Below are 14,134 nucleotides of genomic sequence, written 5' to 3' on the forward strand. Positions count from 1 at the left end.
CAGCTAAGCACTGTGGCTCCAGACTGTATTTTCTAGTTTTTGAAACTGAATCTTAATTATACTAAATAGATTTGAACTGTTTTTATCTCATGTGTCTCTTGATTCAATTCGTGTGATGCTTGGATTTAATTGTAACAAATCATATGAGTGATTGCTGTCTTTAACCCTGATAGCAGTGCAAGAGAAACTATGGAAATATTTAGCAAAACACTGAGTTCCGCTGTGACATTTGATAATGAACCGAAGAAAACAGCACATTGATTGATGTTTGCTTTCTCTGCAGGAACAAAAGTTGAACACTTTGCAAAAATTGGATGGAAAAATCACAAACACTCAGTTAATAACCCGTAAGTACTTTGGAGACAGGACATGAAAATCTGGTCTGTCCCACTGTAATGTGCAATTGTATCCTTGGAAAACAAATGGAAGATCTCAAAGACATTGGCTTGGATGTTGATTTTTATAAAAGAAAGGCTTGTGCCCAAATCGTACGTTGTCTGCTTTGGCCATTCTAGTTTTTGGCTTATTTATACTTAAAATACTATTAAAGCTTAATGATGCTTTTTAAAATTTATTTATGTTTTGAGGGTTATTTGTTTTTGGAGAGGGGAGGCAGAATTTGAGAGTGTAGCCCCTAGCCAGCTTCCAATTTGTGGCAATCCTTCTGCATCAGTCTCCTAAGTGCTGGGATTATAGGCATGGTTTATCCCACCTGGCTTTAATGATTCTTTTATGTTTTTTTTTTAAAAGATTTATTTATTTATTATGTATACAGCATGTATGACTGCAGGCCAGAAGAGGGCACTAGACCTCATTACAGATGGTTGTGAGCCACCATGTGGTTGCTGGGAATTGAACTCAGGACCTCTGGAAGAGCAGTCAGTGCTCTTAACCTCTGAGCCATCTCTCCAGACCCTGATTCTTTTAAATAAGAATAAAAATGACAGGTATTAAAAAATTTCCTTGGGTCTGATGATGTAAGTTCATGCTAGAGCTAGTGATTAGCACATATGAGGTCTTAAGTTGTTTCTTTGCACAGGAAAAACTTTTTTTAATTAATATTAATTTTATAACTGAGATGAATTTCAGTCACTCTAGTATTATTAACTCATTTTGGAAGAACAATATAATTATTTATATCCTAAAAATAATCTGAAGGGCTGGGCGTTTGTGGCACATGCCTTTAATCCCAGCACTCAAGAGGGAGAGGCTGGTGGATCTCTGTGAGTTTGAGGCCAGCCTAGTCTACAGAGTGAGTTCTAGGACAGCCAGGACTACACAGAGAAACCCTGTCTCAAAAAAATAAAGTAACAACAACAACAACAATAATAATAATAATCTGAAGGAAATGATATCAGATGTATTCAGGTGTATTGTCCATCAGCAATCTCTGAATGCTTAGTGGTGGTGCAATGCCCGGTTCATAGCATGAACTCAGTGTTTGCTCGGGGAAGTGGTCCATGGGAACTAAACTGATGCCACGTGACTAGCATCTCTATGAAAGCAATGCCACACATGTTGGATCATTTTCTTTTACCAATAACACCATATCAGATTGGATGAGTTATAAAGAAAAGGAATTTATTTTGCCTTGTGCTTCTAAACATGCAAGTCACAGTTCTAAACCTCACAGTGGCCGCCTTCTTTTTTTTTTTTTGACAGGGTTTTTCTGTGTAGCCATGGCTGTCCTGGAGCTCACTCTGTAGATCTGCTGGCCTCTGCCTCCCTAGTACTGGGATTAAAGACGTGTGCTACCATGTCCAGCTTGTTAATGGACTCTAATTGGCAGAATTCTAAGGAGGTACAGGACAGTGCACATATATATAATAACATACTAGGGCCATGTATGTAGATCTGTGCTTCTTCTGGTCTCTTGTGCTTCTTATAAAGCCTCCTGGATCCAATCATGGGGGCTCTCCCCAATGACCTTGTCTAATCCAGATCACCTCCCAAGGACCCAACTCTGAACCCCATAGTCAGATTAGTTCTTTCCCCCTTTTCTTCCCCCTGCTTCATCCTGAGGAGTAATGACATTATTTTTATCGATTTCTTCCTCCTAGATTACAAACTCCTTGAGGGCAACAGCCATTTCTCATCCTTATGTCCTTAATGCTTAGCACGGAAGTAATCAGAAAATTGTTTCTGAACTATCTTTGCCACATTTACTAAATGTAACCCTGTAATAGGGTTGTGTTCTCACACACACACACACACACACACACACACACACACACACACACACACACATCATCGAACATTTGTAATACTTCATGCTGCTGTTAGCTTCCTTAGGGCACACCTACTTCTGTCCTAAGTTTCTTTTTGTGTCGCTGGAACAAAAGCGATTTAAGGGAGATTTTATTTTGGCTCACACACAGTTCCAGGCCCATCATTGCAGAGAAGTACAGCAGCGGGAAGTTGAGGGTGCTGATCCCATCACGTTCATTCACCCCTTTCTTCTCTCCAACCTCGGTTGGAATGTGATGGGCTGCTTCAAACCTGCAGCCTTGGCTGCCTTGCCGGGATGGATTACACCTTGAACTGTGAGTTAAAGTAAATCCTTTTCCCTCCTTACTTCTGTCAGGTTATTTTATCATAGCACCTGGAGAAGAAACAGACAAACCCCATCCCCACAATCCCAGGGTCTTTTATCGAAAATCAAAGGCTATTGTGAAAGCCCTGGTGAATCCCATTGCTTATATGGTAAATCCAGACTCTTTTATGTGATGTATAGTAGCCGCCACCTCCTCTACCACCTTTTCCACCTCCTCTGTGGGGAGCACAAGGTCCTTGTACCCACAGATCTCCAGAGACCAGGAATGTTAAGCACCCAGAATTGTCCTTTCAAAGGGAAAGATGTAGAACCTGTTTTTCCAGAAGGCTAGGAATTGAAGGTGATTAATAGCCTGGTAATCTGTGATATCTGTTGGGCCACGACATATCAAACGCCTACAACCAGGCCTGGAGGTGGCTAGTGACCTTTACATTATATTGCCTGTACAGCCAGGGGCTCCCCCTAAGTTCCCACATCCAGGACGGGAGGTGGCTAATAGCCCAGATGACCTCTATAGTATCTGTATGACTGAGACCATGCCAGACCCTTAAGCTAATACATGTAGCCTATCTCTAGAACTCATCTTCTTGGAGGAAAGGACATGTACTTTGAGTTAAGTTTCAATATAGTTATTGCCTCCTTGTGCACCAGGTATAGTGTTATACCTGGAAACTATTTTTTTTTTTTTTGCATTATATTGTATTTAAATATGCTGGCAATTAACCGCCTGACATCAAACTTCCTGGAAGTTTGGTCCAGTCTGGCAGAGTAATTCTCACCTCTCCATGGTTCGTTGCCCTGCCTGCCGTGACTCCTGCAGGGACCTCCTCACTCCTCTTCTTCCCCCTTCCTCCTCCTCCTCCTGCTTCCTCCTCTTCCCCTTCCTCCGGGCTGATCCTAGCAGCGTACTTGGGACAGAGTAAGCATGCAGCGGAGATGCTGGCAGCGAGCAGTAGAGCTAGGATGAGCCTCCTGAAGCCTGTGAAGATGCGTAGACGCGATATCCGTATCCTTAGTTCTTGGAGACTTACTAAAGAGCCTTCTGATTTCCTGGAATGTGGAGGAATTAACAGCACTGCATTTTTCTGGCTTTGGGGCTCCAAAAGGCAGATTTTGGCTTCTTCTAGAGAATCAAATTATTATGGGACAAAATACCCCATGCAGCCCCGTGGGTTGAATTCTTGGTCCCCAGCTGTTTTACAAGATTCTGAAAACCTTAGGAGGTGGGCCAGCCTGGAGGAAGTAGGTCACTGGAGGCATCCTGCTTCCAGCCTCTGCCCTTTTTCCTCTTTCTGTCTCCTGTCCATCAGGAGGTAAAGTCCCCCCTCCGTATGCTCCCGATGCTATGATGTCCTGCCTCAGTGCATGGAGCTCAGCAGCTGTGAACCCTCTAAAACCATGAGCAAAAGCAGACTTTCCTTTTTTTTTTTTTTTTTTTTTTTTGGTTTTTCGAGACAGGGTTTCTCTGTGTAGCTTTGCACCTTTCCTGGAACTCACTTGGTAGCCCAGGCTGGCCTCGAACTCACAGAGATCCGCCTGCCTCTGCCTCCCGAGTGCTGGGATTAAAGGCGTGCGCCACCACCGCCCGGCCAGACTTTCCTTTTGTATGTTGTGTGTGTCAGATATTTTGGTCACAGTGACAAGGGAAGTCGCAAGCACACACATCTCCCAAGTCTTCATCTCAACCCCTGGTTAACTAGGCACCAACCCATTTATGCACCTACCACAGCACTCTCCTTAAGACATTTTATTTGTTCCATAAATATTTATCTAGTAGCCTCCTACAGGTATTGCTTAAGCTAGCAGTGAGGTCGTAAACAAGGCAGGTGCATTCCTTGTCCCTATGGACCTTCTGTTGCTGCTACATAATAAATGCTGTTTTGTTGAATGGGCAAATATTATTTCCAGATGTTTTTTCATAAATAATAAATATATTTTATTTAAAAGTAATATTTTATGTCTATATGTGTATGCCTTCATGAATGCCATGCATACAGGAGTCCACAGAGGTCAGGAGAGGCATCTGATCTCCCACCCCTGGAGTTACAGGCAGTTGTTAGGCACCATGAAGGTGGTGGGAACCAAACCCAAGTCTCTAGGTGTCGTTTTTATTATGTAAAACTCACTGATAGCCTAGAAATACCTTCCAGGTTTGGCTCAGAAATTGTATGTAGATGGTTAAATGATGATTCTCTTATCTCTGAGGTACCCTGAAGTCAGGTCAGGATTCCATCTGTGGATAGGTAGAGTTTATCTGTCTTTCTGTATGAAGAAGCTTCAGAAAGCCCTGCGATGACACACGCCTTTAATCCCAGCACTCAGGAGGCAGAGGCATGTGGATCTCTGTGAGTTCAAGGCTATCCTTGTCTACATAATGAGTTCCAGGACAGCCAGAGTTACATAGTGAGACCCTGTCTCAAAAAAACAGTTGGGCAATGGTGGTGCACACCTTTAATCCCAGCACTCAGGAGGCAGATCTCTGAGTTGGAGGCCATCCTGGTCTACAGAGTGAGTTCCAGGACAGCCAGGGCTACACAGAGAAACTTTATCTCGAGGGGCAGGGAGCAGGGAACAGAAAGAAATAAAGAAAAAAAAAAACAACAAAAAATTCTTTTGACATTTTCCATGTATATTTATATGTGTATGATGGGTATGGGTGTTATCATGTGTATGGGTGCACAGTGTGTGTGTGTGTGTGTGTGTGTGTGTGTGTGTGTGTGTGTGTGTGTGTGTGTGAAGGCCAGAAGTTGATGTCAGGTATTCCTCAGTCACTCTCCATCTTACACATTGAGGCAGAGTCTCTTACTTGAACTCAGAGCTTGCTGATTGGTTAGTCTAGCCAGCTGCTTGTTGCTGGGATCCCCTGTCTCTGCCTCATTACTGCCAGGATCCCAGGTGGGCTGCCATGCCTGCTCTGCATTGGCATGGGTGCTGCAGAGCTGAACTTCCGTCCTCATGCTTGAGCAGGAGAGTGTTTTACCAACCGAGTCATGTCCTCAGTTCTCCTCTGACAGCTTTTGACCTGCCTTTTCCTCATCCATCTGTAAAGGTGTACACTGCCCCTTATAAAAAGCCCCTTTACAATCTCATTTACCAAAGAAAGGCCTTTCCATCACAGTAAGTACACAGCTGGATGTGGTGGTGCACTTGTAATCCTAGCACTCTGGATGCTAAGGCAGGAGGATTACTGTGACTTTGAGGCCAGCCTGGGCTATGTAGTGAGTACAAGTCTGCACAGCAAGATCCTGTCAAAAGAAAGAAACAAACAAATAAACCCAAAGCATCTCCACTTGATTTTTAAAACCCTTTAAACAAAATACCTCAGTAGCCATCAAATTCTTATAGATAACCACCCACTGTTAAAGCACTCTCTTGAGATGCCCAAGGCATCTCTCCTTATGAATGCCAACTTTGTTTTGAAATAAATGAATATTTAAATAAGGAAATAAAGAGTAGCCGGTCATGTCTCATGCTAAGTTTTGTTCGACCAGGAAAGAATTCTATGTTTATTCACCAGTCTAGTAAGTATTATGTGTCTATGTCAGATTGACTTAAACTATTCTTGAGTCAGACATTGTTAGCACATCCCTGTAAGCACACAGGAGACTCAGGCAGGAGGATCAGGAGCACGAGGTCATCTATACTCAGTTACTAATCTAGTTTGAGGCCAGCCTGGGCTCCATGAGATCCTGCCTGCAAAAGAGAAAACAAAAACAAACAAACAAACCAAAACCCCTGTTTTTGAGCATATTCCCACAAAATATAAGGCTATTGCAAGGCCCTGAGGATCTGTGATAAGTAGGAAGGACTGGGGCTAGCCTACACCACCTGAGGCTTTGCACTCACGTCTGACATTTCTCCTGGTTGGCTCCACTCAGATGTCCTACAGGCTTCTCAGAGCTGGTGGGTCTACTCTGAATTTGTCATTTCCCTCAACCCTGGGGTCCCTTCATTGTTCTTCATCATGGTCACTGACACCAATGTATACCTTGTTGTCTAAGAGAGAACGCTGGACCGTCCTTGAATCTGCCTCCCACAGTGTTCCATATGCAGCCGGGGATGAACTCACAGCTTCTACCTCCTTCCTGACCGTCCTTTGGAATCTATCCCTCTTCTCCATCTTCCACTTCGAGATTCCCACGTCGGGCCCTTTCATCTCTGGCCCTAACTAATTGCCCCATCTCTTTGCTGATTTGCTTTGGTGATGTTGTTGTTCTGTCCCTTTTGCATATCAAGTCTTTCTGCTGACTTATGGATCTCACCATGCCATAGCCCAGTTTGGTACCTCATGCCCCCTGTTTTCAGTATGAAGTCTGAACATCATAAGATGGGCTTTCCTGCTCTAATCCTGGGTCATTCTCCTGCCCTACCTTTTCCCTCTTGCCTCCTCACCCCTCCCAGACTTCAAGCCCTCCTGCCTGTCTTGATTGTTTTTTTCGCCTCAGGATGTTTTGCGTTTGCTGCCCACTTCTGCCAGGAACCCTCTCTCCCTTTGTTAGTTGTTTTGGGGCATCTGGACTTAATGTACAGCCGTGTGCTCCCATAGCACCCACATAACATTTCTGTCATAGTATGGAATATATTGTAAATATTAGAACAGAATGTATTTCTTTACTGTGGGATCATACAGAATTCCTTGAGGGTAGGAACTGTATACATGTCTCTTTTGCCTAGCATGGGGTATGGCTCAAATAAGGTAGTTTCTGAAACTTAGTCATGGTCCAAGTTTACTTACGCTGTGGTGCCAGGGATGGAACCTGGGGCATCACATAGGCTAGGCAAGGGATTTTTCTCTTTCTTCCCGAAACAGGGTCTCATGTAGCCCAGGCCATCCTCAAATACTGGATATGTATCTGAGGATGACCTTGAACGTCTGGTCCTTCTGCCTCCACATCCTGAGTGTCAGAATCACTGGCATGTGCCACCACACCCAGTTTATGTGGTGCTGGGAACCCAGGGCTTCAAGCATCCTAGAAAAGTACTCTAACTGGGTGTGGTAATGTATGCCTTTAATCCCAGCACTCTGGAGGCAGAGGCAGGTAGATACCTGAGTTGGAAGCCAGCCTGGTCTACAAGGCAAGTTCCAGGACAGCCAGAGCTACATAAAGAGACACTGTCTATAAAAACAAACAAACCCACCTTAACTTTTCCAGTTGTGCTACATTCCTAGCCAATAAGTTAATTGATTTAAAAATTATTTATTTACTACTATTGTGTGCTGTGTGCATGATGCGTGTGGCATGTGTGTGGGGTTCAGTGAACAACTCCGTAGAGTCCGTTCTCTCCTTTCATCTTTATATGGGCTCTGGATATTGTACTCATGTTACCAGATTTGAGTGGCATGAACCTCTACCTGCGCCATCTCACTGACCCCAAGTCATTTAATTTTAATGACTAGCATTCTATAACTGACCAGGGGAAAAATAAGGTATTCTGTTACAGCATCTAACTGGTGTTAGCACCAGCTGGGTACATTGTTACTTGGGGCTGGCATGAGCCACCCAAAGATAGCAGACTCTCTATGGTTCAGCTTCTGTCCTTCAGGAGACTGACCTCGCTTCAGATACCAGTTGCTGGTAGTTGGCCAGCCCACCCACACTGCTGACTCACTGGCTACAATCTAGGGATTCCTATGACCCCCTCAGATTTTATGATTCTAGAATAACACAGAACTCAGGAAAGTGCTGTGTTTGTGATTATAGTGTTATTATAAAAGATGTTAGTCAGAAAAAAGCCAAATGCAACAGGGCATGGTGGCCTCTTATCCCAGCAGAAGGATCACAAGTTTATAGTCATCCTCGGCTACAGGGCAGGTTCGAGTCCAGTCTGGATTCATGGGATCCTAACTGGGAGAGTCCCAGTGTGGTTTTTGTGCTCTCTCCTAATGGAGAGATTGAACCCAGTCTGGAGTTCATGGGATCCTAACTGGGAGAGTCCCAGTGTGGTTTTTGGGCTGTCTCCCGATGGAGAGATTGAGTCCCGTCTGGAGTTCATGGGATCCTAACTGGGAGAGTCCCAGTGTGGTTTTTTTTTTTTTTTTTTTGGTTTTTTTCGAGACAGGGTTTCTCTGTGTAGCTTTGCGCCTTTCCTGGATCTCGCTCTGTAGACCAGGCTGGCCTCGAACTCACAGAGATCCACCTGGCTCTGCCTCCCGAGTGCTGGGATTAAAGGCGTGCGCCACCACCGCCCGGCTCCAGTGTGGTTTTTTATGCTCTCTCCGGATGGAGAGATTGAGTCCAGTCTGGAGTTCATGGGATCCTAACTGGGAGAGTCCCAGTGTGGTTTTTATGCTCTCTCCGGATGGAGAGATTGAGTCCAGTCTGGAGTTCATGGGATCCTAACTGGGAGAGTCCCAGTGTGGTTTTTGTGCTCTCTCCCAATGGAGAGATTGAGCACAGTCTGGAGTTCATGAGATCCTAACTGGAGAGTTCCATTGTGGTTTTTGTGCTCTCTCCCAATGGAGAGATTGAGCACAGTCTGGAGTTCATGGGATCCTAACTGGGAGAGTCCCAGTGTGGTTTTTGTGCTCTCTCCCAATGGAGAGATTGAACCCAGTCTGGAGTTCATGGGATCCTAACTGGGAGAGTCCCAGTGTGGTTTTTGGGCTGTCTCCCGATGGAGAGATTGAGTCCAGTCTGGAGTTCATGGGATCCTAACTGGGAGAGTCCCAGTGTGGTTTTTGTGCTCTCTCCCAATGGAGAGATTGAGCACAGTCTGGAGTTCTTGGGATCCTAACTGGGAGAGTCCTAGTGTGATTTTTGTGCTCTCTCCCGATAGAGAGATTGAGTCCAGTCTGGAGTTCATGGGATCCTAACTGGAGAGTCCCATTGTGTTTTTTTATGCTCTCTCCTGATGGAGAGGGGCTGTTTTCCCACTGTTGCTTCCTCAGCACATCAGATGTTCCCACCTTCTGTGTCTAGAATTTTTATTGGCTTTGTTATATGGGCATGCTTCATGAATGACTGGCCACATGATTGAACCTAATGTCCCGCCTTCCTCTCCTCAGCAAAGGATGAACAGGCTCACGTCATACCCTGAATCTACAGGGTTGGTCTCTTTGGTGATCAGGTACCTATAGTAAGGGTTGCAAAGGGAGCAGTATGTGGTGCACACCTGTAATTCCAACTCTCAGGAGGTAGAGGCAGGAAAATGAAGAGTCCAAGGTCAACCTGGGCTATAATGAGAGAGACCCTCCTAGGGGAGGGCCAGGGAGGAGAAAGAAGAGTGGGGAGGAAATGATTGACCAGGGGCCGGCCCTGCTTCTGCCGGCTTATTAGCATAACAAAGCCAGGCCTATCAGTTAGGAAATGCTTTTAGAAGCTCTGTACCTAGAATCTGTGACAAAAACCAGGCAGAGTTTATTATTGTTGTTGGTGAGACTGTTTCAAGAAGAAGTCTAGGCTGGCCCTGAACTCACAATGTAGCTGAGGATGACCTTGAACTTCTAACCCTCCTGCCTCCTCCTGAGTGTTATGCCAAGTATAGTTAGTGTTAGTTCTGGGGTTGCAGGCATGTGCCACCATGCCTGACTAGGACAGACAGTTTTAATACACAACATAGGAGTTTGGAGTAAAGTGTTTTGTTTTGTTTTTTTGTTTTTTTTTTTTTTTTGGTTTTTCGAGACAGGGTTTCTCTGTGTAGCTTTGCGCCTTTCCTGGAACTCACTCTGTAGCCCAGGCTGGCCTCGAACTCACAGAGATCCGCCTGCCTCTGCCTCCCGAGTGCTAGGGTCCTTTATTTTTAAAACTTCACTCAAATGACCTTATTCAAGGTTGAAACTTCTTAATGTAAGTTTGTGGATTGTGAAAAGAAAATTCACATAATTTCTGTAACAGTGGACCAAGATATCGTCAGCAAAAATTGCAGTTGCTTCCTTACATCTTGTAACTACTTACCTTGTATTTAGGTATTCCCAGTTCCAAAATGAATACAACTTAGACGAAATAATGAGATCAAAAACGGTTTTCGACTTTCTGACTGTCTTGCAATGCTGGTAAGAAAAGCAGTTAATATTTTCCTAAACATAGGTGCCCTCCCCCTGCCCGCCCCTCCGTGGGTACCTGTTAGACTTTGTCTGTAGTTTTTATAGAATTGCCAATGTCACCTCAGTCCGGGTTACTTCATATGCATGTGCCCTTATTTCCTGTTGCTGCTCTGAGGCAGATCTCCCTCCTGTTATGACAAAGTATGTTTTACTTCTTCCTTCTCTAGTAACTGCTACTTGCTTTGGGTTTTCTGTGTTTATCCATTAAAAACATGCTTTAGGAGGCCAGTGCAGCCCCAAGGTTCTCGGAGCATTTGTTCTCCCTGTAGACTTCTGATACGGACAATTTTTCTCTGTGATAGATAAGAGCGAAGTGAAGGGATCCTAGCTCTAATGGTGCTCAGTCACACCTTGAGACTTACCTGTCACTCTCTTGTTCCTCGAACATTGACTGAGTACTATGTAGTCCTGCCTACATTCCTGGCTGAGCTCTCAAGATACTTTCTGGGATGCAGTTGGAAAAAATGGGTCAGTTATTACCTGTTCCAGTCTTAGGGGCAGCCCACTTAGAAGACCCTTCCCAACTCATTGAGGGCCTCTTGTGTGTGCCACCTCGCTTCACAGCTCACTGTAGACCTGTGTTGCGATCTCAAGGGTCTTACCTCTGGATTTTTAGTGTCCCCATTCCATTCTGCCCCAGATTCAAAAAGATCTCCAGACTGAGCTTTCTGGGAAATAGCAAAGCTGGAGTGGTGTGAGTTCATAGCAGTGTCTTCATAGTATTAACACAGGAAACAGTCTTTTAGACTCACTCCGCAGAAAGTCTCCAGAAATTGCCTCATGCATCAGTGGAGGCGTATCCAGGATTCTTCCAGTGAGAGCTTGAGGGAGAGGCTGCGGACTGAGCAGTGAGGCACATTTGAGACTTGCTGGAGGCTCAGCTTCAGTAGGCTGCATGTGCAGTTTAACAGTAAACATCACAGCGAAGACTGGATTGGCCAGGAGACCCCCGGGTCTTTCTTCTCCCAGTCCGAACCCCTAGGAGAAGGTGTTGGAGTAAGTCACTCTTTTCACTTCCTTCTAGTCCCACCTCAGACGGTGCTGCGGCGGCAGTTTTGGCTAGTGAAGAATTTGTGCACAAGTATGGCCTGCAAGCCAAAGCTGTGGAAATCGTGGCACAGGAGATGATGACCGATTTGCCAAGCACGTTTGAAGAAAAAAGCATTATTAAAATGGTATGTGTGATTCCTTTTTTTTTTTTTTAAGATTTATTTATTTGTTATGTGTACAGTGTTCTGTCTGCATGTATGTCTGCAGGCCAGAAGAGGGTACCAGATCTCATTACAGATGGTTGTGAGTCACCATGTGGTTGCTGCGAATTGAACTCAGGACCTCTGGAAGAGCAGCCAGTGCTCTTAACCGCTGAGTCGTTTCTCCAGCCCTCATTTTTTTTTTTTTAAATCAAATTAAGGAAATATTATTTTAAATTGCAACCTGACATTTTGCTGTCATTAGCTCTAGAAGGTATTATAAAAACTTGATCTAGAAAGGTTCTTATGGAGCCCATTGTCTTAGGGTTTCTATTGCTGTGAAGAGACACCATGACCATGACAACTTTTTTTTTAAAAATATTTATTTTTATTTTTATTTTTATGTGCATTGGTATTTTGCCTGCATGTATGTCTGTGTGAGGGGGTTGGGCCCTGGAGTTACAGGCAGTTGTGAGCTGCCATATGGGTTCTGGGAATTGAACCCGGGTCTTCTGGAAGAACAGTCAGTGCTCTTAAATGCTGAGCCATCTTTGCAGCCCAACCATGGCAACTCTTATAAAAGAAAACATTTAATTGAGGTGGTGGCTTACAGTTCAGAGGTTCAGTCCATTATCATCATGGCAGGGAGCATGGTGGCATACAGGCAGACATGGAGCTAGTTACATCTTGATCAGAAGGCAACAGGAAGTGAACTGAGACACTGGGCAGTATCTTGAGCATATATGAGACCTCAAAGCCCGCCTCCACAGCGACACACTTCCTCCAGCAATGCCACACCTCCTTATAGTGCTACTCCCTTTGGGGCCATTTTCTTTCAGACTACCACACCCATCCTTAAGGACCTGTGAAGGAGACAGGCTTGGTGTACTCTTGTAATTGGGAGGCGGAGGAAGGAGGATCAGGAATTCAGGGCCAGCCTCAGCTACATTGCTAACCAGATGCTACTTAGGACGGAGCTATGAATATTTCAATTTATTAGACATGCTCGTTTTTTATTTTTTTGTTTTTGTTTTTGTTTTTTTAAGGAAGGGCTTCTCCATATAGCCCTGGCTGTCCAGGAACTCTCTCTATACTAGACTGACCTTAAACTCAGAGATCCGCCAGCCTCTGCCTCTCAAGTGCTGGAATTAAAGGCATGTGCCTTTATTAAAAGGAAGATAGAAGATTTCAGACCTATAGTGAGTTGAAGAATTGAAGATTCACCCCTCAACTACAGAAACAATTGTGATAGTATATAGAGTTTATAAAATAGTTTTTATAACATGCTACAAATTTGAAATGCCCACATAACTTAACCTGTGCTTTAGTTTGGTCCTAAAATGTTCCCCACAAGCTCATATGTTACATATTTAATCCCTGATCCAGCAATGATTTGAGGTGGAGTCTTTGGGAGGTGATCAGATCATGGGGGCTCCAACCCAATCAAAAGATTGATTGGTTGATGGATTCATAGTTTAATAGGTTTCAGGGAAGAGGCTTTGTGGACAAAGCTAGCCCTGTCTGCTCCCTGGCCTTCAGGAGGGGAGCAGCCTTGCTCGACCATGTGTTCTCTGCAAGTTCTTTTTTTTTTCTAAACCTTGCAGTGGGTCTGGTGTGATAGCACCAGGTGACCCTGGATCGAAACCTGTGAAACTGTGAACCAAAGTAACTCTTTCCAGTGGGGCACGGCTGCACATACCTATAATTCAGCACTTGAGAAGTAAGGCAGGAAGCACGGGAGCACAAGGTCATCCTCAGCTACACACTGGATTTGAGGCTAGCCTGGGCTACATGAAGTCCTGTCTAAAAAAACAAAACAAAACAAAACAAACGGAAGAAAAAAAGCTTTCCTGCTCTTGGTTGTCCTCTTAGGTATTTTGTTACAGCAATGGGATGTTGACCAGCAAAGCTAAGATCATAAAATTAGGTTATAGCACATAGGTTATATTCCGGTTTTCTCATAGCACATTTTATGTTATTTCTGTCTTGTCCCTTGAATAGAAATTGAACATGGTCTGTGCAAAAGTGGTTTGAATCCTCTATGATCTTCTAAAACAAGGTTGCATATTTTCCTGTAGAAATTGTCCCATATTTTTCAGTGACTCATAATGATGTATTAAAAATTCTCTTCAACCAGTACAACTGTACATTTTGATTTCATCAGTACAACTATATGTCATGACTCCATAGTTTTCATAACAGCATGAATAGAACCTCAGAGATGCTAAGTCCTTTTTCAATATCTTATTTAAACTTTTGTACTTTCTGGTATAAAATTCAATGTGTGCATTCTTCTTTTTGGGTATTATTTTATTTAGACTTTTTATATAATGTAGAATCAGCTGA

General features: G+C 44.1%; 1 protein-coding gene across 3 annotated transcripts in view; it reads left to right on the forward strand.

Annotated features, from left to right (window-relative positions):
• The window catches only part of Scp2 (sterol carrier protein 2), a 95,054-nt gene that overhangs the window by 26,834 nt on the left and 54,086 nt on the right, over positions 1 to 14,134 (forward strand). For 2 of the 3 annotated variants that reach the window (XM_052715104.1, XM_052715102.1), the window contains exons 7-9: positions 284 to 347; positions 10,461 to 10,547; positions 11,623 to 11,773. In XM_052715104.1, coding sequence (XP_052571064.1) covers positions 284 to 347; positions 10,461 to 10,547; positions 11,623 to 11,773 — 302 coding nt within the window. The remainder of the gene's footprint in view (positions 1 to 283; positions 348 to 10,460; positions 10,548 to 11,622; positions 11,774 to 14,134) is intronic. The other variant, XM_052715103.1, reaches the window with a different exon arrangement.

Source organism: Peromyscus californicus, unplaced genomic scaffold (assembly GCF_007827085.1).
Source record: "Peromyscus californicus insignis strain IS unplaced genomic scaffold, ASM782708v3 Scaffold_5__1_contigs__length_169319896, whole genome shotgun sequence".
Classification (NCBI taxonomy): domain Eukaryota; kingdom Metazoa; phylum Chordata; class Mammalia; order Rodentia; family Cricetidae; genus Peromyscus; species Peromyscus californicus.